The 25,579-nt window shown below is 39.3% G+C and overlaps 1 protein-coding gene across 1 annotated transcript in view; it reads left to right on the top strand.

Annotated features, from left to right (window-relative positions):
- LOC135476454 (cingulin-like protein 1) overlaps positions 1 to 24,009 on the top strand; it is an 86,923-nt gene extending 62,914 nt beyond the window's left edge. Inside the window, exons 12-28 of the mRNA XM_064756484.1 lie at positions 5,873 to 6,062; positions 8,939 to 8,998; positions 9,399 to 9,502; positions 11,892 to 12,063; positions 12,742 to 12,906; positions 14,071 to 14,196; positions 14,772 to 14,950; positions 15,512 to 15,617; positions 15,909 to 16,067; positions 16,901 to 17,002; positions 17,961 to 18,143; positions 19,618 to 19,749; positions 20,558 to 20,778; positions 21,379 to 21,448; positions 22,006 to 22,110; positions 22,844 to 22,927; positions 23,926 to 24,009. Coding sequence (XP_064612554.1) covers positions 5,873 to 6,062; positions 8,939 to 8,998; positions 9,399 to 9,502; positions 11,892 to 12,063; positions 12,742 to 12,906; positions 14,071 to 14,196; positions 14,772 to 14,950; positions 15,512 to 15,617; positions 15,909 to 16,067; positions 16,901 to 17,002; positions 17,961 to 18,143; positions 19,618 to 19,749; positions 20,558 to 20,778; positions 21,379 to 21,448; positions 22,006 to 22,110; positions 22,844 to 22,927; positions 23,926 to 24,009 — 2,242 coding nt within the window. The remainder of the gene's footprint in view (positions 1 to 5,872; positions 6,063 to 8,938; positions 8,999 to 9,398; positions 9,503 to 11,891; positions 12,064 to 12,741; positions 12,907 to 14,070; positions 14,197 to 14,771; positions 14,951 to 15,511; positions 15,618 to 15,908; positions 16,068 to 16,900; positions 17,003 to 17,960; positions 18,144 to 19,617; positions 19,750 to 20,557; positions 20,779 to 21,378; positions 21,449 to 22,005; positions 22,111 to 22,843; positions 22,928 to 23,925) is intronic.
- The last annotated feature ends 1,570 nt before the right edge of the window (positions 24,010 to 25,579 follow it).

Genomic DNA, 25,579 nt, shown 5'->3' with positions numbered 1-25,579 from the left:
ATGAATCTTGGATTCAGTGGGAGCGACAGCTTCTTGCCCGAGCGTTTTGCCCGCGACTGGTATGACAAAATGCTCATGTCTCGTACCTATATGATACAACAGATGCAGGCTGCTGAGATTTCAGATATGTGGGACAGCCTGGAAACCACCCCTAGTACTCAGTCTTCGGGAATGTCCACTCCCTGGAGACGGGGCACGCTGGACATGGGAAGTGGACTGAGGAACGGCCGACGGATGAGGCGCTCCAATACAATAGGAACCTACCACGAATCTGTGCTTCCCCAGCAAGAAGATTTGCAGCATTCCCCTAGGAGAAGTGTTGAAGCCGGAACTGTTCTCATGTCCAAGCAGGATAGTATTGAGCAGCTGAGAGAGATCTTGGAGAAACATGCGAATATTCTTCACTCCGGATCGGATCCTGTCAGAGATAAGCGACGCAGACAATTTGCCGCCAGTCGCCAGATTTCGCTGCCTCTTCACCTGGAGACACTCAGTGAAGAGGAGGAAGGTAAATCGCCCAAACCACGCCTTAATAAAGATGGGAAGAGTTTCATGCGGTCATTCTTTGAAGAGGAACAAAGGAAGTCATCGTTGGCAACACAAAGTTCCTCAGAAATGTCTGGAGATGAGGTAAAAATTCATGGATCACAACCGTCTGGGAACTCTAGTGACTCGGAGTCCAAAGAGGAGACAAATACAAATGCCATGGATGACAGTGGAACACCTGGCTACCACTCAAAAGCCCCGTCGCGTGTGCCAAGTATCATCATCACTGAGAAAACACCAGACCTGATCAGCCAGTCATCAGAGAGCCTTGAAATTGTGGAAATCAATCGCCTGTCACAGTCAGGGGACAGCCTGGAAGTTGACGACATCTTGAATCACAAGGCCACTCGCAGACTCAGCGCGCAGCTAGAGCCGGCGCTTCTCTCAACCATACTGAGCGATGTCCGACGAGATTCCAGTAACTTCCTAGGTCTACCAAAACAGAGTTCTTCACAGGAAATGAGCGAAGATAGACTAGCTCCTCCTTCCCCATGCTCTTCTTCTTCCCTCTCTCCCATCCCCCAGTCACCAGTCACTGTTATAGAGGTCACCCTGGACAACCAGAATGACAGCTTGGACACTGAGGATGGATTTGGAATGAGAAGAGACTCGCATGACCAAGCTGATGAAGGAGTAACAAGCATAGAAAGGCAAAGAAGCCCAGTATCTTACTTTATTCTGCCGAAGTGCAAGAAAGCCTTCAGTGGTGCTAACATTTCCAGACCTGCTATGCAAAGCACAAGCGTGGAGGTGGACAGTGGCAGGTTGTCTCCCTTGGTTATGTTTCATCAGTCCGTAGAGGGAGACGAGGATCATCACCATGGTGATTCACCCATGTCTGTGAATGATGCAGAAGTTCAGGCAGATGATGGTAGATTGTCACCTCTCATGAAAACAGGCGAGGAGGACTTAGTGTGGAAGATTTTGAAGGAGCTGGACCTTGTTTACCAAATTAAAGATGAAGCTTCACAGTGTGACTTCAGCCCTGTGGCAGCTCGATGTGAGGAATCGAACAACTCCTTTGATAGATGTAAGACAGAAATTAAGGTGAACCTGATGGTACCTGATTACTCTGGTACTGTTGGTGGTTCTGGTCAGTGCCAATCTGTGACGCACAAGCCAACCACCTTCACAATTGCAACTCAAACGACTGACCTTGAGAAGGTTGATGCTTCCTGCCAAACACTTCACAAAGTAGATGTGGACAGTGGTGCCACAATTCCAGGTTATGCAAATAGATTGACTCAGTCACCTGCAAGTACATATAGGGAAGCCCTTGATGGCAATTCTACAAGTTGCTGTCCGAGTCCAAGAACAAATTCATGTAACTGTCCTACTGCAAGGGCATCTAGTTTGAATGAAACAATTGAGAGGCTGTCAAGAAAAACACAGCAACTCAAAGAGAGGAGATACAGTGGTGGAGCTAAGTGGTGCTTAAGTAGACCATTGCCTTACCCTCTTCATGTTGATGACACAGGTGCGAGCAGTAGTCAGTCTGGCCCAGGGGCAACACACAGCTCCTTGGGGTGCCCTAACTTATGTGTGAACTGCCATGTTTGCCAAGGGTACTATGCTCTCAGTTCCAGTTTTCCTGTGTGTCAATGTCACTCGGCGTCAGCCAGCACTGATGGCAACAGGGCGGATCAAGATTCTCATCACATGACAATCCACTGCTCTCAGCTAAACATTGTCACTGAGAACTGCTGCAGCAGCTCCATGGCTCTTCACAGTGACCGCGGTATCCCGCACCATGCACCTGAAAACTCGCTGTCAGTTCCTGCTGAAAGTCTGCAATCCAGTCCAAGACCCCAAACGTTGTGCCCTCAGAGCTCATCACAGGAAAGAGGACAGTCTCACTCTACTTTTGTGTCATTCAATTCCTCCTTTCAGGGAGTGTCAGAAACTTTGCAAAGACTTCGAGAGAGACAAACCCGAGAATTTCACAGAACGTTGAGTGGAACCAATATCTCTGGCATGTCTGGTGTAAACAGATCCAATTTTGACATAGATTACTCATCGTTGTTTTCCGCAATTCCTGTGAATGACAACCAAAGTGCTGATGATGAAAACCTGAGTGATGGAAGTATTTCCTGTGAGTTTATAGAGAGACAACGGCTGCTTCACAACAGTGGCAGCACATCAGCAGGGAGGTCATCTGCTTCATCAGTGTCATTTCCTTAGCAAACAAAGTCTCTTTGGATTCTCAAAATCAACTCTCTTTGGATTCCCAAAATCAACTCTCTTTGGATTCCAAAAGTCAACTCTCTTTGGATTCCCAAAATCAACTCTCTTTGGATTCCCAAAATCAACTCTCTTTGGATTCCCAAAATCAACTCTCTTTGGATTCCAAAAGTCAACCCTCTTTGGATTCCCAAAATCAACTCTCTTTGGATTCCAAAAATCAGCTCTCTGCACTCTTTAACTGAGAAATCAACACAGACCAAAACTTACTTTTTAAACTAATACATTGATAAAAACTAATACAGCATGAATTGATATATAATGGAGAGACTTGCTGACCTGTTGCCAAGAGTGACATTATCTTCAGTATTGTATTCATCTTGGATTTTATTATGACCTTGGCAATGGTGGAATAAATAATTTCTTAACAAAGTGGAACTGAAGGGCAACATGTCAACACTATTATCAACAGAGTCTTGACTAGAGCTATATTCATTCCAAAAGTGGATGCACCAGGTAGAGTATATAAATTGATACTCTGATGAACTCTGGTGTTGTGATATCATTCTGTTGTGACTGCTGTCTTTAAAACATCTTTTAACTCTGACAAGTCCTCCTTGTTGTGGCAGGTAGTTTTGTTGAATTTGTATTCTCTTCAGAAGTGTTGTGGTTTCTTCTGTTGAGGGGGATTATCTCCTTTTCTAGATGTGTTAACAAAAATTTCCCTGACATGTCCACACGAAAACAGTTGAAATGAATGCCTATATATGTTATGTCGCTGCTGTCACCATGGGACTTAACCATGGGGGGGATGGGACTTAATATTTTGGGGCATAATCATCCTAGTCTGCAAGTTGTATGAAAGCAGGGGAGAGAATGTCTACCAGTCAGTATTTGGTAAGAAACGATGATTTGTTAGGAGTCACCCATAAAGTATGTGGGCTCAAATTCCCAAACTTTTTGACACCCCTCTCCCCCGTTTTGACATAAACCCCCACCAACCCCCACCCCACCTCACCCCTGCCTTCCCATGTACGTAATTGATGCCTACCGCAAAATGTAGAATGCGACCAAAGACCGTGCCACAACCAGTAGTATTATATCAGGCTGGTATACATGGGCAAATATGAATACGCCATCCATATGCCTGTGCCAACAAGCTCACAACAGGACATTGCCTAAGACAGTCAAGGATAGTGTGGATGGGTTTTCGGCAAATTTATGGAGGACTTTGGTAGGGAGGACTCTTTGTGAGGTGATACCAGACCTAAGGCATACAATCTTACAAATGCACTAACAAAATATTGACGACTGCTACTTCTCTGATTCTAATAAATCTGATTCTATAAAATTGAAAGGGAAAGATTAGCCCAGAAATTTCAGTCATCAGCTTTGCCATTCGTTTGGCTGTGCTCTGCTTGAGATTTTCAGTGGCCTCCTGATAAAGATTGACGCTGTTTTTCACCTCATCCCAAAGCTTCTGACAATTGTCATAGCACTTCCGCTTTTTCACATCTGGATTAGCTTTCATATGAGAACTCAGCAGCGTCTGGTACTGTTCCCAGTTCTGATCAGCCATGACTGAAAAGTATAGCCGGATTACACACACCGCACAATTCTTCAGCGACACCTGCCTTGTTCGGGACATCACTGTCCAATGCATGGCGAATATTACTAATTAGTACAGTAGCGCATATTGTATTTATACATTTACATCTTTTTTTTGTATCGTATGTATAACGATAGATGACCTTCCCCCTGTGCGCTCCTTGTACATGATGCATGCACATGACCACCGCCCCCCCCCCCCCTCCCGAAATGAGCATACGTACTGTATGTACAGCTCCTTATTCAAATGGTAATTTTTTGAAATATTTTTAATCGGTTTACAAGTATGAGGATAGCTTCTGTTTTTAAGTAAGTTCTATTGTTTGAAACTTGACCTACGTGTAAGACATTTGGACAATTTCACACAATGACTGAGTGTCCTCATGTTCTAATACTCTAGTGCATTATCAGGCTCACAAAATGTTGTTGTCGGGAGCTAATATGCAAAACATATCATAAATTCATGTTCTTCAGTAATGGCTGAGAGGAAGCGGGTGTACATTATGTAAAAGATAAGCTTCATATCACCCAGGCCAAAGTGATCACAAGATAGTGAGACTTGTGATGGAATGTCCCACGTACAAAATGCTGTTATTAAACTCTGTGTAAAAGCTCATAGTCAACCTTTCAGCCAAACAAAAAAATATGTGGGCTGTTTTATGATAAGCCCATGTTGTTTATTAACGGTTTTGTTTGTGTATAAGGTTTTCCACTCTGTGTTTAATAAATAAAACTGACTTGCCCATGTGTTGACCTTTCTGTGTTAGTTTTGTTGTTTATCATTCCTCTAAGATCCTATGACAGTGTGAACTATTGTTTGTGTTGCTCTTGCTCTTGCTGTATTCTTGTTTTGGTTGAAATGCTTGTATTAAATTGTGATGAGTTGAGATATATTGCCACTTAATGTTTTCTAGTTTTATGCAAAATATGTCTCTATTTATTCTTGGCAAATTATTCGTGGCTGGCAGCATGTTTTTAAACATTGAAGAAACGAAAATTTCTTCATATGTATATATGTCATATTATGTCTTTCTATGCATGCAGTAGATTATTTTAAACTGAACGTTGTTAAATTTACTCTGTTTGATAAAGGGTCATCCAAAATGTCATCATGCCAGCTTACAGTGTTAGGTTGATGGCACTTAAAATAGTACTCCGTTATTAAAATGACATATGTCTCTCTGAAGCTCTCTACATCTGTACAATAACGGAATGTGACTGGGTGGAGTGTCTTGTCTGGTGTCAGAATGAGACTGGATGTGGTGTCCTGTCTGGTATTGAGTAGAGACTGAGTGGGTGTCATGTCAGGTGTCAGAATGAGACTGAATCAGGTTTTATATCTGTTGTCATGTCATGAGACAAAATTAATATCTGCTAAAACTTAAGCCTAAAACATGACAGCTTCACAAAAACATGTGGGTGTTTAGTGTATTCTTAAAATACAGACCTGGAGATTATAATTTATGACCATCTACACTAAACTGTGCACATATTTATCAGTATATATATTGAAAAATGTCTTAAATTTCTGTTTTAGATCAGGTGCACAGAGTGATGGACAAACAGACCCTTACGAGCAAACGGACGAGGAAGTGGCTAGGAATGCGCGTGAGATTGAACAGCAGTCGGCTGTCATACAGAAGGAGATGGAGGCAGAGCGCAAGATGAAAACCTCACTGCCGAGTGTGAGAAGAGAAGTGAGGGCAAGTGGACAACCTGGTGTTAAGGTGAGCTGGCAGTGTACCATTGTCGCCTCCATCAGGGTCCTGTTTTGTGAGCTGGCCGTGTACCATTGTCGCCTCCATCAGGGTCCTGTTTTGTGAGCTGGTAGTGTACCATTGTCGCCTCCATCAGGGTCCTGTTTTGTGACAATAACCTGTCAAAAGCTCTCATGCGTCCATTTGCAGTCTTATTTTCTGAGGACCACATGTTTATTCACCAGTATGGTGTGCACGCCTGAACATCCCACATGGGGAACTTTGTCAATAACTTTGCAAAGGTCACTGGTTTATTTACCCATGGCGTTCTGGTTTCTTCCACAACGATAAAACTGACGTTCACTGTGAAAAATTCTTCATTATGCCAATGGACCAATCAGTAGACCTGGAGATCTATCTCCAAAATCTAAATCTATTGTTTACCCAACAATAGATTAGGAAATAAAATATCAGACATCTGACCAATAATGTCCCAGATTCAAATCCAGCCTTCAATAGTTTGACAGTAGCTTTACCTCTGTTCTCTCTGAGGTCACTCGCCATCTGCCAGTAGGGCATCTGTGTGTCTCTTGCAAGAAAGTTTATCACCTGTTGGTCAGAGGAAATACCACATTAATTTTGTTTCTTGATAAGAAGAATTATTAATTATTTGACCATGGAATACCATTGTGACCGTGGCATACCATTGTGACCATGAAATACCATTGTGACCGTGGAATACCATTGTGACCGTGGAATACCATTGTGACCATGGAATACCATTGTGACCATGGAATACCATTGTGACTGTGGAATACCATTGTGACCATGGAATACCATTGTGACCGTGGAATAACATTGTGACCGTGGAATACCATTGTGACATTGGCATACCATTGTGACATTGGCATACCATTGTGACTGTGGCATACTATTGTGACCATGGCATACCATTGTGACTGTGGCATGCCATTGTGACCGTGGAATACCATTGTGACCGTGGCATACCATTGTGACCGTGGAATACCATTGTGACCATGGCATACCATTGTGACCGTGGAATACCATTGTAACCGTGGAATACCATTGTAACCGTGGAATACCATTGTGACCGTGGAATACCATTGTGACCATGGCATACCATTGTGACCGTGGCATGCCATTGTGACCGTGGAATACCATTGTGACCATGGAATACCATTGTGACTGTGGAATACCATTGTGACCATGGAATACCATTGTGACCATGGAATACCATTGTGACCGTGGAATACCATTGTGACCGTGGAATACCATTGTGACCGTGGCATGCCATTGTAACCGTGGAATACCATTGTGACCATGGCATACCATTGTGACCGTGGAATACTATTGTAACCGTGGAATACCATTGTGACCGTGGAATACCATTGTGACCGTGGAATACCATTGTGACCATGGAATACCATTATGACCGTGGAATACCATTGTGACTGTGGAATACCATTGTGACCATGGAATACCATTGTGACCATGGAATACCATTGTGACCATGGCATACCATTGTGACCGTGGAATACCATTGTGACCATGGCATACCATTGGGACCGTGGAATACCATTGTGACCATGGAACACCATTGATTGACCATGGAACACCATTTATTGACTATGGAATACCATTCATTCATTGATTGACCATGGAACACCATTGATTGACCATGGAACACTATTGATTGACCATGGAACACCACTGATAGACCATGGAACACCACTGATTGACTATGGAACACCATTGATTGACTATGGAACAACATTGATTGACCATGGAACAACATTGATTGACCATGGAACACCATTGATTGGCCATGGAACGCCATTGATTAACTATGGAATACCATTTGTTCATTGATTGACCATTTAACACCACTGATAGACCATGAAACAACACTGATTGACCATGGAACACCATTGATTGACTATGGAACAACACTGATTGACCATGGAACACCATTGATTGACCATGGAACACCACTGATTGACCATGGAACACCATTGATTAACCATGGAACACCACTGATTGACCATGAAACAACATTGATTGACCATGGAACAACATTGATTGACCATGGAACAACATTGATTGACTATGGAACATCATTGATTGACCATGGAACACCATTGATTAACTATGGAATACCATTCATTCATTGATTGACCATGGAACAACACTGATTGACCATGGAACAATATTGATTGACCATGGAACAACATTAATTGACCATGGAACACCCTTCATTGACCATGGAACATCACTGATTGACCGTGGAACACCATTGATTTACCATGGAACAACATTGATTGACCATGGAACATCATTGATTGACCATGGAACAATATTAATTGACCATGGAACAATATTGATTGACCATGGAACAACATTAATTGACCATGGAACACCATTGATTGACCATGGAACACCATTGATTAACTATGGAATACCATTCATTCATTGATTGACCATGGAACAACACTGATTGACCATGGAACAATATTGATTGACCATGGAACAACATTAATTGGCCATGGAACACCATTGATTGACCATGGAACACCATTGATTGACCATGGAACACCACTGATTGACCATGGAACAACATTGATTGACCATGGAACAATATTGATTGACCATGGAACACCATTGATTAACTATGGAATACCGTTCGTTCATTGATTGACTTTGGAATACCACTGATGGATTGATTGATTGATTGACTGACTGACTGATATATTGACTGTGGAATACCATCAGTTGATAAATTGTTTGAGATGCCCAAGTCAGTCTTGGAGTAATTTTGTATGACTTTCATAATTATCATAAAAATTGGTTTTAAACAAACTTTTTTGTGTCTTTTCTATTGTTCTCAGAATGTGGAGTTTGAAATGACATGTGAGAATGATATAGATGGAGACATTGACATGAAGCAGGTGAGGCATGTTGTTTGCATAATATTTGCTTTTTATATCATGTACTTCTTCTTTAGTGATGTATACGAATTATGTTTGTCAAGAATATTTCACTTATATGACACTAGTCATCACTTATATGACACTAGTCGTCCCTTATATGACACTAGTCGTCACTTATATGACACTAGTCGTCATTTATATGACACTAGTCATCACTTATATGACACTAGTCAGGTTTTTACTAGGAGGAAACAGGAAGTGCCTGTCAAACTATCCACATTATAAGTTCTGCTAACCCTGATTTTGTTTAGCTGAAATATCTCTTTCTGTTTATCTTTTTCTGACAACTTTAACCTGCGAGCTACTCCAAGTTATTTCATTGTTCTTGTTTATGCATGTTTAGTGCTTCCCTCCCCAGAGAGAGCTTCACAGGTTGGATGAGAATATCAAAGGTTGCCATGCCGACCTGAAACGACTGGAGACACTGGTAAAAGAGAGACGAGAGCAGGCAGAAGATGCCAGGTATTGTCTGGAATGAAATTTTTGTTACTTTCTACCACCCGAGGTACACATTCCAGTACTGATGTACAATAATTGACCGTAAATTTTGACCACTAAACTTCATTTATAAAGGCAACCAAATATTATAAAATACTATTTTTGGTACTTACATGTTCCCAGTAGAATGTCATCCAATATTCCAATAAAACCTCAAAACTCCTTTCTAAAATGAATAGAACTCTGAGAATCAGGAAAAATGAACAAGTTAGTCAATAACGAAATTATGGTTGTTTAGGGTATTTGTTTAAATGTTGTCAAAAAAAGAGGTTTTAAGATCATAATATTTTAATAAACAGTTTTCATGCATATATCTGTCTTTATCTTTGGAGCATTAAAATTTCTGTTTTGAAAAGTATAATACTTTTTAAATTTTCCAAAACTGATCACATGGACAAAATCTTTTTGGTATTTAAATATAATCTCTTTGATCACGTAAATAGGCAAACAAAATAACAGCTAATGTAGGCTGCTTAAAAACAGAATGAAATTACAGTCAATTATTTTGTAACTGTAGTGAATTTGAAGTCGAGCAGATTATGACCTGCTAAAAAGGGTACACCTTTTTTTTTTTAAATTTAAAAATTTGAAGGGTTGCACACTCAATTATTTTGGGCCATTCTAAAATAAAAGCAAAGCTCCATTTGGATTTTGCTCTGATTGATTTTTTGGACCAAAGTTGTTCAATTTAATAATAATTCTTCAACCTTTTCAGCCACATCTGAGAGAACTGTGGTATGTAGAGAAATAATTACCACAGTTTTACAAAGCTTGCATCTTTAATGACACAAACTTATCATTTTTAGTCTTATTATCATAATAATTTTATGCATAAATTTCACTGAAAAAAGTGCTTTACTGGTGGAAAAGGTTGAAGATTTAGAGTAGTGTTTTACACAGCAGTCAAGAATACTTAACTTAGGCCAATGCGACAGTGGCCAGCATCATGGTGGGAAGAAACTGGACAGAGCTTGGCTCAGGGGGCAGGGTGGGGGAGACTCAAAAGCATCTGCAGGTTTCTGCCAGACCTTCCCAGAGGGGAAGCCAACATGAAGTTCACGTGAACTCACAGTGACTGCATAGACTTAAGACTCCTGAGTCATTGTGCCGGGCTAGCACACTGATAAACCACTAGCTCCCCCCCCCCCCAAGTTCCCCCAGCATCATTCAGGTTTTACTGATGAATTATGTGTACAAAAGACGTTGGCCACGTATTAACATCTCTGGCATTAATATACTCCAAGGAAAAGACGATGCTGTATTGATTTATTTGTGATAGTAGAACCATCAACTAACCAATCTGTCAAGTGTCGGGGAAGCAAATCAGTTTCCTAAAGGTAGCTCTCAGTCCTTTGAAGTCTGCAGTATATACATTTCATGTGTACCTGTAGCCAGGTAGTATCAAGTACTTAAGGCCAAGATATAAATCAAAGTCCTTCTAGAGGCAGGTAGATTCAGCACATTTCTGCTATTATTGTATCTCTTGGGGGTTCCTTTTGTAGGAGCACAATGTCATTCCCACTTGACGTCATATATTGGTCCTGACCCACATGGAATGCCTTTACTGTACATGTAACCCTTCAAGCTTTTCGCGTGCTTGCAATATGTTCATTCAAGCCAATTGTGAGGGCATTATTCTGTGTAGACTGGTCAAATTGTACTTGTTGTGAAGCTCTGACATTTGCCAAACCCAACCGTTGTCTTCAAAAGTGAATTATAAAAGGTGTATAAATTGCTGTGAAAGTGGGTCTGTCATGTGCCAAAAGGCTGAGGAATAAGGGTTCATATACTAGCATTAGTTTTTCCCACATAGGCATTATAGTAGATCAAGTCATAAGAAACCAGCAGTGACATAAAAGGCTACAAAATACCAGTATAAATTTGGGTGCTTTATACAATTGCAAACAAATGGCTTCATATCACAGGTGAGGTAAAATTTGATTTCTTGGAAAGTCTTGGAACGACCTTGTTTTGAATGAATTATAGGGGTTAATTAATTACTTAATGGAACACGGACTCTATCCTGACTGGTTAATAGTGGAAATATTATATGGACCAAGATGTGGCTGGCTATATGTTAGCAGGCCCATTTCGTTTCCTTTATACACATGGATTTTTTTCATGTTAAAATTACTTGAAAATGGTTGAATATGTTAGTTTACTTAGCAAATAGTCTACATACAAAATGGAAATTTTCATAAGATTTTTCACTTCTTCTTCAGGGATCACACCAATTGTGACATCTAAGTTAACTAATTGAAATTATGACATTGGGTTTATTAAGCCAGTTTGAAGAAATGAGGATGAGTTTTATGAAACATGTTGCGGTAATCAAGCATTTTGTGTTTTATAGAACTCAGCTGATGCTGACTGAGTTCAAACGTGACAACGCTGTAAAGGAGCTGGAGAAATCAAACCAGGAATTGTACGTGAAACGCAACAAGGTCAAGGCTTTTGATGAGGAGGTCAAGGTCAAAATGGAGCAAATGAAGCAGATTGATTCGCTGGGAATCACCATGGAAGAGGTAATGTAATACTGTGGCCATTTATTATTCATCTCTGATAGAAGAGATTTTGTTGGGTCATTGAGCAGCAGTTTCCAATTTTCAGATTCAGAAATTTTTTTCAAGATAAAACTATAATTTCCACGGGAATAAAATCAGAGTGCAGTGTGATCCAAATCAATTCTATACAAAATCACTGGTGGTTAGAAAAGATTCTTACTCATGGCCTGTATGTGGGAAGATCTACCTGCAACCTGTAGATGGTCCTTGGTTTCCCTTGGACTCTGCCTGGTTTCCTCCTACCATAATACTGGTTGCCGTGGTAAAGGTGAAATATTCTTGCGTAAAACACCAATCAAATAAATAAATAACTAAATACTCATAGCCGCGTGTAGTGTAACATGAAGTTCACTGGCGCCTTCCATCATTATGACCAATGTATCCTTTGTGGTAACGTAATTTCAGTTGTTTACGGTAAGCAGTCTTGTTTCCACCAACAATTAAACAAACAGGATAAGTGACAGATTCTCAAAATTTCCCCCCCTCCCAAAAAAAACGAAAAAACAACAATTAAAAAAAAGTATTTTTTATGAATCGTTACATGTAGTAACCAATGAGTCGGTCATGCTACCCGTTGTTAAGTAACCACCTGTTAAGTAACCACCTGTTGTTAAGTAACCACCTGAATGTTTTATCCAGGTACAGGCCTTAATGAATGATCGTGAATGTTACCAGTCTCAAACTCGACATTTAGATGCTCTCCAGTTAGAGAGGAATGAACTGATTCGACAGCTCGATAGCGTCAAGCAGGCCCTGTTTGCTGAGCGAAAACATGCACGCTCTGAAAAAGATGAACTTGTAGAGGTCAGTAGATTTTGTCTCACTTTAAAAGAAATAACAACGCTATAGACCAAACGTGTACATGCGTTCATAACGTATCTCACACAGTTTAAAAATCATACTGTTCTATATTTATGTTGTTGCATAACCAAGATATCATATTTAAAAATAAACAAAAAAGCACATTATTAATTTTAATCAATCAGATGCTAGTGATTCCTGTAACCAATATGTTTCCGCTGACCTCACCAGAATCCTGTTTTTCCAATTAGCCATATGAGCTTGGGTTACGAATGATGCACCATATGTAATTGGTTTCCCTAACATAGTGGCTTCCATGGTGTCGTAAAAATTACGCATTAAAATTGATTTACAGAGTTGCCAAAGACAACAAAAGAAAATAGCTGTGGTATCCTTTAGGTTTTTTTCCATTCACATTCCGAAATAACTAATTGTTATATTATTGGTTGTCTTTCCTTTGAAAGCATTTTTTTCGAACATCAATAAAGCTACATGTAAAAGAGTTACATTTTTTTGCCTGGGCGTTACACTTCTGGGAGAATTTTTACATTTTAGATAGTGAATAAGGACTCTGTCTAGTCAGCCTTACAGACTTTTCTCAAGAATTGTTGGTTACCCATTGTCAAAATTTCATGCAAAAGTATATCCAGCTCAGAGACAGAAGTTTATCAAAACTCAGTGTTTGTGGATGGATTTTTGCGAAGATATTGAACGTCCTTTTAAAAAAATTGATAAACTGTATTTATTAAAAAAATGGATTGCCATAGAGCGATCACTGTCTTCTTGCAATGTCTTCAAATCCACCATTTTATATCACCATATGATGCCGTTGGCCATCCCATAGTGAAATAATCCTGAGTACGACACAAAACTTCAACCAAATAAATAAATGATCAAACGCGCTACTAGCCTATAGATTAATGCTTGTTTCTCTGTGGCTGTAGGTCAGGGGGTCTGTCAGGTACCTGGGATTGTCAGGTACCTGGGATTGTCAGGACATTTACCTGTATTTTCCGTAGTGTAGTCTCCTTCCTGGATGAATGTGATTATCATCATATCAAGTGAAAAAATATTTGAATACCAACCAATATCCTAGATAAATCAAGCCGATACAATAAAGCAGCGCTTTGAGCCGCTTTGTAACTACCCTGATGATGCTGTCGCCAGGAAATGGAGAATTTGAAAACGAGGCTGGAGGAGATTCAAGGGGAAAGAGATGAGCTACATCAAAATCTGGTTGCCATGGAGATGGCTCTGCAGAAAGTGGAGAAGGAGAAAGCCATGATTGTTCAGGTCAGTCAGAAATTCAGAAGGGAGAAAGAGGTATTAATGAAGAATTAAAATAATTAAGAGAAGTACATATATGTTCATATTTGTAAGAAATGGAAAAGGTCAGGCTGCACTTTTTCACTACTTCAGGTGGCATTTAAAAGTTGATAGGAGGTAAATTAAATGAGCTTTTTGTTATGGATAACAAATTAAAAAACAAAAATATCAATGTATTTGGCTTTAAAAGTGTTGCCTAAATAGAATTGCCTCATTAAAGTTTGTGTATCAGAATAGTAGAGAAAACTGTGAGGGGCATGTGATAAAAGTGAGGAATAAAAAGGCAACAAAATGTAGGTGGAAAAGTACATTTATTTATGAAAAATCAGAAATTGGGATTAATTACGAAAAGCTGCACTTGTTCACTTGTAGATACGACATCACAGAATGGATACATGTCATTTTTGGTCATGTTGGCCCAGATCAAGTGTATTGAATTCAAATATACGATTTGATCTGTAAATTACTTAAAAATTGGTTTCCAGGACTGTGCACATAAGGCGATTTTTGCTTTTACGAAAATCCTTTTTTTCACCAAACAGGAGAAGTCCCAGCTGTTCAAAGACCTACAAGAAAAGGCCAAGCGAGAATCGTTCAATTTACAAAGACAGACAGAGCGAGAAAACGAACAGCAAAGTTTGAAATTTGGTGAAATGGCTGCCCAAATTCTGCGGCTTGAGGAGGATGTCAGAGTGCGTGATGAAGCGATTATACATCTCAGGTTTGTCAATAAGAGTACATACTTCCATAAAACAATTAGACTTTCATGAAACTTTCATATTAGACATGTTACTGTAAACTTTCCCCATCCCACAGGGCTGAACAACATTTCCCTGTGACACTGACGTTCTCTGAAATATTCATAAGTGTGATGTTGAACATCGCCCTGTCAGGCAACACCAGGTTTCGTTGTGTTTTACGTGCTAGCCAAAAATAAATAAAAAAATGAAACTGAAAATCTACATTTCTATTTTGTCGGATCTTGATATTTTCCTGTTGTGAAAGCATTCAGGTCTGCAAGAGGAAAACTTACTAATGCAGTCCACCCTTACCCCAATTTTTTATTTCATTATTTTTAAACTTTTATTTTTATATCCTCTTTGGACATTGGGAAAAGATTTTTTCTGCCTGTAAAACAACAATTTATTGGCATGACCTTGGTCAGTCTACATTTATAGCAGGCATCTGTGATAATTTTTTTAAATGATCAAAGCAATACAGAGCATTATACCTCAAACTAAGAAAACTATAATGAAACCTTATTCTTTTTCGTTTTTTCCAGAGGCCAGTTGGAGTCTGCTGCACAAAAGTTACTTGAAGAACACCAGAAAAGGGAGGGAACTCAGGAAGACCACCGTAAAACCCTGCAGTCTCTGAGGAAAGATACAGTAAGACTTTGTGGCTTTAGCTTGTAACCAGCAAATAATGTTTCTTTTTTTCCAATAATCAGCACTCTACTAGAGCCATATTTGTAAGACAAGAAAAACCTGTGGAAATTTGTTGGAAATTGTATGAAATTTTGTTGTTTGCGCACATGCTGAAACAGAAAAACAAAAATGTTATGGATGTGATTATGTAAACTGCTTACAGTTTATACAATGTATACATGTATGACCTATTGTATGTGGGTTTTCACCTGAACCTAATGTCACACCTGGATGATGTTCCCTTCTCGTTAGGACACTGCTTTGAAGCAGGTGAAAGAGTCATGTTTCCTGGAGAAGCAGCGCGCTCTGGAGACACTGAGGGGTCAGCTTGAGGAAGAGAAGAGGGAGAGTTTGGTGAAGTGTGAGGACAGGATGACTCGCAGGCTGGCAGAGCTGGGGGAGAAAGCTGCGGTAAGCTTAAAGCGGGGTGGATATGTGGCAACAAATGCTGTAGTGAAATATTCTTGAGTACAACGTAAAACACCAATCAAATAAATACATAAATCTTTTTTCTTTCGATGACTTGTGATGTTCAGTAGTCGTGATATTTTGGACCAATATAATTGTAACTCTAAATATGGTATAGTTACATTGTTAGAAAGTATTGTATATTTCGCCTCTCACCAATGCAGTTATTGTGAGTTCAGGTCCCCCAGTTTATGCTGTCTTCCTCTCTGGCTGTACATGGGAAAGTACATGATGATTGTGGGTTTCCCAGAGCCCGGTTTCCTCCCACGGCTGGCCGCCATTGTATAAATAAAATATTCTTGAGTACGCCATTAAACACCACTGAAATAAATATATAAAAAAATAAATGTTTATTTTGGTCTGATTTATGCCAACGTGACATTACATACAGAGAGTTCACAGGTTTTAGATGAATATATTACCGTTGCTGTGGATCATCACGTAGTCATTCAGCTTTGTCTGTTAAGAGTAAAATATTTATGGTTTAACATACAGCATGTTTTACTTGATAACAACTAGCTCTTATGTCTTAACATCTTGGTTAAGCCTTGGGCCCAAAATCTGTTCCAGTGATGTATGCTTTGAATTTTACTTTAGCAAAGGCGCGTCTGCTGTTATAGGATAAAAGAATTTGATTTGACTTCTGTGGCTTCATGTAAAATTTGTAAGTTAGTAATGTGAGGACTGAGTTTAAAGACAGAGACATGCTCTTAAGATTAATTTACAGAATGATAGAAAGTTTAAAGACTGATATTTTGTGTGGTTTCTTGTTGCAGGTTAAAGATGATCAAATTCAAAAGCTTGAAGATCAACTTCAGCAAGTGCGAGAAAAGACACGGCGAGAGACTGAGAAGATCAAAGAGGCCAGTGTAGAACAGGTGAGAAAACATACAGGTGTGGCTCAAAGCTTGTTAAACCAATCCCCCATGTGGTAGGGAATAAGTACATTTTATACTTATTGTTCTTAGAATAGATGATTTAACAGGCTATACCAGAGAGTTTGGGCAAAAATTCATATTCGCCAATCAAATCAAATTTTCTGTATTTACCAAGAGTAGCTTTCATTATTGCCTATCCATAAATATCAGACTCTTACCTGTACAATTTATTGTGTGAAAATGATTGTAAAAGTTGAAAAGGTATTATGTGACCCACTGTCAAAATTTTAGGGAATTAATTACCAAGTTTGAACAGTAACACATGTAACACAGGCTGATATTTTATGAACTGTAATTATTTCGGCTATACTAAAATAATAACAAAATTTTGATTGCTTTTGCACTGATCAATTTGTTGCCAAAAATTTCTGGAAAAGCCTCCTTTAGATTATTTGAATTCTACCAAACATGTACAGAGGGGTGTCAAGAATAATTATACTCATCATATTGAGTGTTTTTCTTACCTTTGACCTGGGGCCTCATTGGCTCAGTTGGTTAGTTCGCTAGTGCAGCGTAATGACGGCGTCTCACTAATGCGGTTGCTGTGAGTTCAAGTCCAGCTCATGCTGGCTTCCTCTCCAGCTGTATGTGGGAAGGTCTGGCATCAACCTGGGGATGGTCGTGGGTTTCCCCCGGGCTGTCCTTGGATCTCTCACACCATAATGCTGGCTGTCGTCGTATAAGTGAAATATTCTTGAGTACGGCGTAAAACACCAGTCAAACAAATAAATAAATACCTTGATTGATATTCCAGTCATTTATTATGTCAAATTTAGAATTGTAGGAAGGTAGCTGAAATACCACAGATTTGGTTCTTTTCTAAAGTTTTCTTCTTACCTTGAGTACCGGTAATTTTCCAAAAAGTTCCATGAGAATTGAAATCTTTATCATTTTCTAGGCACAAACTGTAATTCGAAAAGAGCGTCAAGTGTTGGAAAATGAGCGTGATTGGTTGAAGCAGCGAGAGAGGGAGGCTGCAACATCAGAGATGAAGAGAAAATTAACCTCCATCACAGAAGAGTTAGAATGTCGAGATGCCCAAGTGAAACAGCTGAAGGAAGAGATACTGAGGCTTGAGAAGGTAACTGTCTGAACTCAGAGTCTTCTTGGCCTCCTCACTCTCTCTTCCCCACTTCTCTTCCTCACATCATCTTCTTGTTGCTCAGATAGAGTAGTAGTTTACCATACTGCACAAGCTAAAGTGCAAAAGTTCCAGACACATGTATTAAATGTTATTTTCTGTCATAATTTAAAATCCATTTCACTGATGTTAACACTGTCATGAAAAAAATACAAACTTCCACAAATGTCTTTTCTCATATTATTGGTCAATATTGAATTTGATGTAAGCATCTAAATTGTACATATTTGTGGGGGGGGGGAGGTTTGGAGAGAACTGAAGATGTAAAGATTTGGTTAATTGTGATCATAGTTTCACAAGAAAACAAGTGTTTTATTAGAGTAAACAAAGCCCTATAAATGTCAGGTCTGAATGTGCACTGTTATCGAAATGCGTGACAAGGCAGGGAAAGTGCAGTACTAGTAGCTTTACATGTCATTAGAATTAGGGATTGAAAAAACACCTGTGGGCAACTGAGCCCAGAGACCTTACTGTACTTCCATGTGAAGTGTAATTTAAAGAGGCTGTATTGGAGATTCATATTCACAAATCTACTTTACCAAATTTATCCAAAATACTGGGTAACTGAAAATATTGCCTTTCAGAAAATATACCTTTTACCCGCACTATTTACAGTGTTAAAATGATTCTAAAACTTTTTAAATAAAGTTATAAAGCAGGTCACATAAACATTTTTTACAAACTTTATTACCAATTGTGTGCAGTATCATGTGAGCAGATGGGGCTCATCTTTTGTGAAAGGTAATTATTTGCCAAAAATCTCCAGAATAACCTCTGATAACAGGGAAATTCATTGTTGATTTGTTCATTGAGCATATGGTTCAGTCTGAACAAACTAATTTGTTGCTTATGTTAGATTGTTATGAATATTTATTTTTCAAGTTAATGCCCTAATGAATAATTTTTCACTCAAATACATGACAGTCAGATTTAAGGGTGGAGAATAGCCCTTAGAAAACCATCCGTTTTGCCAGGTACTTGACAAAAGTTGAGGCTTGAAGTTGCTGGCTGACGAAGCAGCAAGAGCTAGTTTTGAACCATGCTATTAAAGTTTATTAACTCTGACGTCACAGGAAGTTTGGAATAATCCTTTTTACCCATGAACAAAAGATTACTGAAGTAATGTTCCCAAAAATTCCTTCCTTCTGATGAACATCAGGTAAAAAAGGAGATATTGACGTCAGAGTTCCTTGATACCGTCAGTACAGCTCATAAAGCCCACCATAGTATTCAAATATTTGAATGCCTTTCAACACACAACAGATCTGAAAAAATAAAGGAAAATGTTTATATGCATAGTTTTCAGTTGTCTGTATGATTAACCTTACTTCATATTTTAGCTTCCGTTTACTTTAAGTGTTGAAGTTTGCCCTTCATCAGTGACATGCTCCACATGACCTGGGTTTGTTTACAGGAGCTAGAGGAGCAGAAGTCACTGGTGCATGATTCCGTGAAGGACAAACTCCAGGCCGTGGCACGTGCGAAGGATCAGGCACAAATGGAAAGACAGGCAGACATGGAGACACTCAGGGATACTGTAATCAAGGTATGGCTGCTAACGTGGTGTTTGGGTTAGTTTGGGGGTTTCTGCAAATTGCCTGCATCATTTCAGACTTACAGCCATCAGGACTAATAATAAAATAATTTCTAGTGCTGCCTCATTTAGTAGTATGTCAAAGATGTCAGTGGTACCAAACTCAGTCTAAGCTAATCAACGTACACTACAGGGGACACCACCCCAGCCACAGAATGCTTGTACTTAGGAGGACACCCCACCCAGTTACAAGAATCTGACACCAGACTTGACACCTAACCCAGTTACAAGATACTGGGACCAGATGTGACACCTCACCCACTTATAAGATACTGACACCAAACATGACACCCACCCATTCATTAGATACTGACACCAGACTTGACACCCCACTCAGCCACAAGATACTGACACCAAACTTGACACTTCACCCAGCTATACAATACTGATACCAGTTGTGACACCCCACCCAGTCACAAGATACTGACACCAGATGTGACACCCCACTCAGTCACAAGATACTGAGACCAGACATGACACCTCACCCCTTCTTTCGATACTGACACCAGACATGATGCCTCACTCAGTCACAAGATACTGACACTAATCATGATACCATCCTAGTCATAGAATGCTTATACCAAAAGGGACAACCAACCCAGTCACACAATACTGACAAACGATGTGACACCTCACCCAGTCATATTACACTGGCAACCTTGAACTTAGCCCTTCATCATGGCTATGACAGTATTGAAGGTGTGTATTTGGTTGGTAGAATACGACTGTATGTCTGTTTATCCCACATTTTATTTGTCAGGAAAACAAAGCAGAAATTCAAACACTCCGTGAGATGATTGACAGACAAGGGGAGGAGCTTAACAAACTGAGATCAATAAAAATGACCAATGAAAGGAATGAAAAGGAGAAAAGTTCTGCCCTAGACAGGACAGAGCGGACTCTGATCAATGAGATAAATGAGGAGTGTCGTCGCACTGCGGCAGTGCTTGGATTAGCACCAAGGAAGATCCACATCATGAAGTAAGTGTTTACCTAAGAACTTACAACCTTTATTTTGCTACAACTTTAATATACCTCATGGCAGAATTCTGTGGTTTGAATTTTGAAATCGAAATAAGAATGAAAGTTTATTTATTTATTTATTTCATTGGTGTTTTGGCCAAACAAAAGAATTTTGCACTTATACCACAGTGTCCAGCATTATGGTGGGAGGATCTCTGTAGTATCTTTTGGTCACTTTTTATGGCAAGATATTATGGTCTCTTCCTCTGGGGCTTCCCCTGGGGCTTCCCAATCCAAAGGGGCTTTTTGCTTTAAATTACTGAGCAACAGAATGGAGGGGAATATTGTTATGTGATTTCCATGTTTGTCACTTATCCAGAACTAATATCCAGGACTATATCCAGATTGTCTGCGGAAGTATAGTTGGCTTGAAAATGCACCAGCAGCTATTTTAACATTGAAGATAAAATGTAGTGTCTCAGAGGTTGCCCCACCCCCCTGTCCTACCAAAGTGATGTTTTCATACCTTTTTTTACCACCAATCTTGAAGAGCACCCAGAGTGTGGCTAATCTGAAAAGTCCAGTGTGTTGACGGATGTACTTGTTTTGTTTTATTAGTTTCCAGAGCGGTGGGACAGAACTTTCAGTGCCTGCAGGACACAGAAGAAAAGTGACAACATCAGCCCTTGTCAGTATTCAAATTACAGTAAATTACAAAGAATATGTTTGGGGGGAAAAGGGAGCGAACCATGGTCTAGTGGCTAGAGGTCCATGCCTTTCAATCACTATTCAATAAATAACTTGTCTGTTCAAACCTGACCTTGGGCATAGAATTTGAGCCTCGCGACATTAAGTGGTCAGTGACACTTGTGTGGCCATTGGTAGAATCCAGCGTTTGCTGAAGACCACTTGCCTTTCACCAATATTGTGTGTGTGTCTGTACTTCACACGTCGGAAAGTTTTTTACTAACTGACCAAAGGTTGGTGTTTTACCCCAGGCACCATAATTTCTTTGATCTATAATAGTGACTGTCACGGTATAAATGAAAAATTTGTGTATGGCATTATTTAAAAATCAGATAAATAATTTGGGCAACATATTTAATATAAATATATATACGAAATATTTGTCCTTAAATTTGAATAATTACTGAAAATAAGATGATTGGTTGACTTTAAATTCTGTGTTTTGCATCGATAGTTTAATGAATTTAATTCCAATAAAATTATTCTAATTGAATGCAGGCCAATTTGCGGGCATGTAATGAAGAGTTGCGAAGTCAGGTGATGGAGATGAGTCAGATGGTGGAGTCCCAGAGGTCAGCCTTGATGTATGCTCAGCGAGACAAGGTCAGTCAAGGTCATCTCAGCTCATCAGTTTCATTCTGCTTCAAATGTCTTTGATTCCTGATAAAGATGAAGATAATCAGGGTTCATTTCTTAAATTCTAACAAATTTACTGGGTATCTATGACCATTCTTCACAATTTTACTGAAAGAAATCAAAATTCCTCATGCTTCATCACTTTCAGCTCAGACTGGCTTCCTCTCCAGTCGTACGTGGGAAGGTCTGTCAGCAACCTGCAAATTGTCATGAGTTCATGCAGGGCTCTGCCTGGTATCCTCCTATTATACACTTGTGGCTGTCCTGTGAATGAAATATTTTTGAGTACTGGCTAAAAACATCAATCAGATAAATAAATATACATGTATGTCATTTTTCTGTGTAAGACTTATCCATGATGTGAATGCAGTAGCCTCAAAATAAATAATTTGATTGCATTCAGAATGCTACCTTGCCATTCATAAGAGGGTTAGTTGCCATTGCTTTTTAGTAAACTCTTTGAATTAAGATGGCTTCCCTTAATCATCATACTCTCAGTTTGGCTCTACGATTGATCCGTTCTTTAAACGTGATATCTTCAAAACAAAGTACTACCCTTCAAACTTGGGTACTACATTACAAATGATAGATGATGATAGCATGATTGGGATCACTTTTCTATGAATTCCAAGGTGTCTGCCATTTGTCAGCGCGTTTTCCTTACTGATCCATACTGTGAATTAATGCTTCGTTTTTCTAGGATGATGCCATTGACCAAATTAAGAAGAAAATGGAACAGGAAAAGTTGCACGAAATGGATAGTTTGAAGGAGAGGTTAATAAAGGTAGGTAACTCTTGCAAAAGTATTTAAATACACAAGCTCTGAATATATTCATCTTATGGCCAACTCAGATAGGGCGAAACTAATCAATGGGCAAATCTTTAAGCCCCTTATGGGATATAATATTTTAGGTTAGAAAGACAAAAAGACTGGTTTCTGTGTCAGCAGTAGTTTACATATTGAAATTCAACGTTTGGCAAACTGAAAAAGCTGAACATATTTACATATCTTTGTGTGGGTTGGAGTCTCTCTCGGTCCCCCAAGTTTCTTAATAGACCATTGTGCTCATGTGTTACAATCTAATCCCAATTAGTTTGGCAGTCAGGAGGTTCTTCACGTACCAGGTGAAAGGCACATGGTCATTTCCTTTGCTTATTTGCTGATGTGCAAGTAAAGTATACTTAGGCACACGTCATGTTTTAATTCTTCAACCTTTTTGTATGTTTGTAACTTATTTATTTCAGGCATATTCTGTAGGCAGTATTCTGTGTAGTCTGATAAAATTACACTTTTTTGGTCACCTGAAATTAGCGTATCCAACCAATATAGCTTTGTCTCCCAAATCAACTTAAAAATGTGCAGAAATTGCACTGAAAAATAGCTGTTGATATGTGAATAGGTTGAGGAATTAAGGTGAACTATGTGAAAGAAATGTACAACGCCTGACCCTGAAGCATGCACAGGGCGCAAGTTCAATACCAGCTTCTGACAAGGGATTTGTAAATTTTTCTTGCTCTCATTGTTATGTTTTGATGATTATGTTTGGTCAGAAGTGTTGATTGAGCTTAGATTTGTTAAAGGTCACTTTGTCCTCCACGATGCTGGCTTGAAAGATTGTCTGCCACATGTGGAAAAGTTCATTCCGTAACTTGCCAAAGGTGGGTAGTTTAACCTCTCCAGTCATATATCAAACCTACCATCATGATATATGTGAAATAGTCTTAAGTGTGCAATTTTAACATCGATCAAGCAACTGAGTACAAAACTGTATGGTTGAACAGGATCAGCTGAAGCAACAATTTGACGACAAATCTCGCCACCAGGGGGCTACTTACGACAACAACTATGCCTTACTAGACATGTAAGATAGGACGGAATCTCGTGCTTGGCCTGAAAAATGGCTACTTGTTGTGTGTCTCACATTTATGACAAATTTTGCTTTTGAGTGCACTGTTTGCCTTGATGTTTGTTTGGTTGCATAGTTATGAATTAAGCATGGTGTAATTATACATGAAGATTGCTGTGAACACATATATGCATGGTTTGTGCTTGTTAAGGAGGGGCAGTATTTTTGAACCTATTTAAAATGCAATTTAAAGAATTTGAGTGTATATGTACATACGTCCTAAACACACCTGGGTTTTGAGACGATACTGAGTCTATATACCTCCTAAGCTTAAGACATTCTAACCATGGTTAAGGATGTCACATATATCAACAAATACAAGCTCATGTCTTCCTATAATGGTGTCTTAAAGATTTGAAATATTATTAAGAAGTTTACTGTCTCTCCAGATAGTATCTTACCCCTACATCTCACGCTCCATCTCCCTCAATCATTTCACAAAATAATATGCTTTGCCACTAATTCATTAGTGTGTTACTGCATGGCTAGTATTATTGTACCTACCACCCCTGCTTGTTTGTTGATGGCATGTATGCACCAGGTTTACCTCCCCTTGTCTTCCAGGATCACGTTGAGGAGATCAACAAAATGGTTGCTGTTCAAAGCAGAGATAAAACCCTGCAGACAGCCTTGTGGCAGAAGGAGAACGTAGTGAGGCAGATGAAACATGATGTGCGGATGTGGAAAGAAGACGTTGCACGGAAGTTTGCTGTAAAGCTACAGCAAGAACTTCAAAAGTAAAAACACCGACGTCATATAATTAAAACAAAAGTATCTAGACAATTGCATTAACAATCAAATAAATAAACCAAAAGTACAATCGTTAAACGAGAATGATGTCATCTCATCACACACGCGCTCATTGTCTTACATATGCTGGTTATTGCCCTCATTTCTTATTTCTCATAAAGAATGGTAAATTCTCATTATTTTGCTGAAATCTTTTCATTTCTGGAGGTGAAATTTCGTTCTTGAAAAGTTCCTAAATTTTCATTTATTTTTAATCCATTAATGAATTTTTGCAAAATTAGCCTTAAATTAGGCTTTAATTAAATTAGTAGAACAGAACCTTAAATTATATTCTGTTTGACAGTCCAAAATACAATCTATGTAAATGACGTTTCACAAAAACTTAAGCTAGTTGGTATCAGATTTCATTTTAAGGCGACCAATCGGCCGCTGATGAGTGAAGTTTAGCAATAGCTGGCCTGGACACTCCCGATATCTTTTCATTATTTGATGACGCATTCAAGAATATTTCACTTATACAGCGGTGGCCAGCATTATGGTGGGAGAAAAAAACCTGGTAAAACCCAGGGGAAACCCAAAACCATCCCCAGGTTGCTTCCAGACCTTCCCACGTAAACAGTTGGAGGGAAATCTAGCATGAGCTGCACTTGAACTCACAGCGACTGCGGTGGTGAGAGGCTCCTGGGTCCTCGTGCTACACTGGAACGCTAACCACCTCAGCCATGGAGGCCCCTCCCTGATGTTTGTCATCCATCAACCTTATCACTATTTTATATTAC

Source organism: Liolophura sinensis, chromosome 10 (genome assembly GCF_032854445.1).
Source record: "Liolophura sinensis isolate JHLJ2023 chromosome 10, CUHK_Ljap_v2, whole genome shotgun sequence".
In the NCBI taxonomy this organism is placed as follows: Eukaryota; Metazoa; Mollusca; class Polyplacophora; order Chitonida; family Chitonidae; genus Liolophura; species Liolophura sinensis.
The sequence above is the reverse complement of the archived record's forward strand: the minus strand, read 5'-3'. Positions and strand labels throughout refer to the sequence as shown.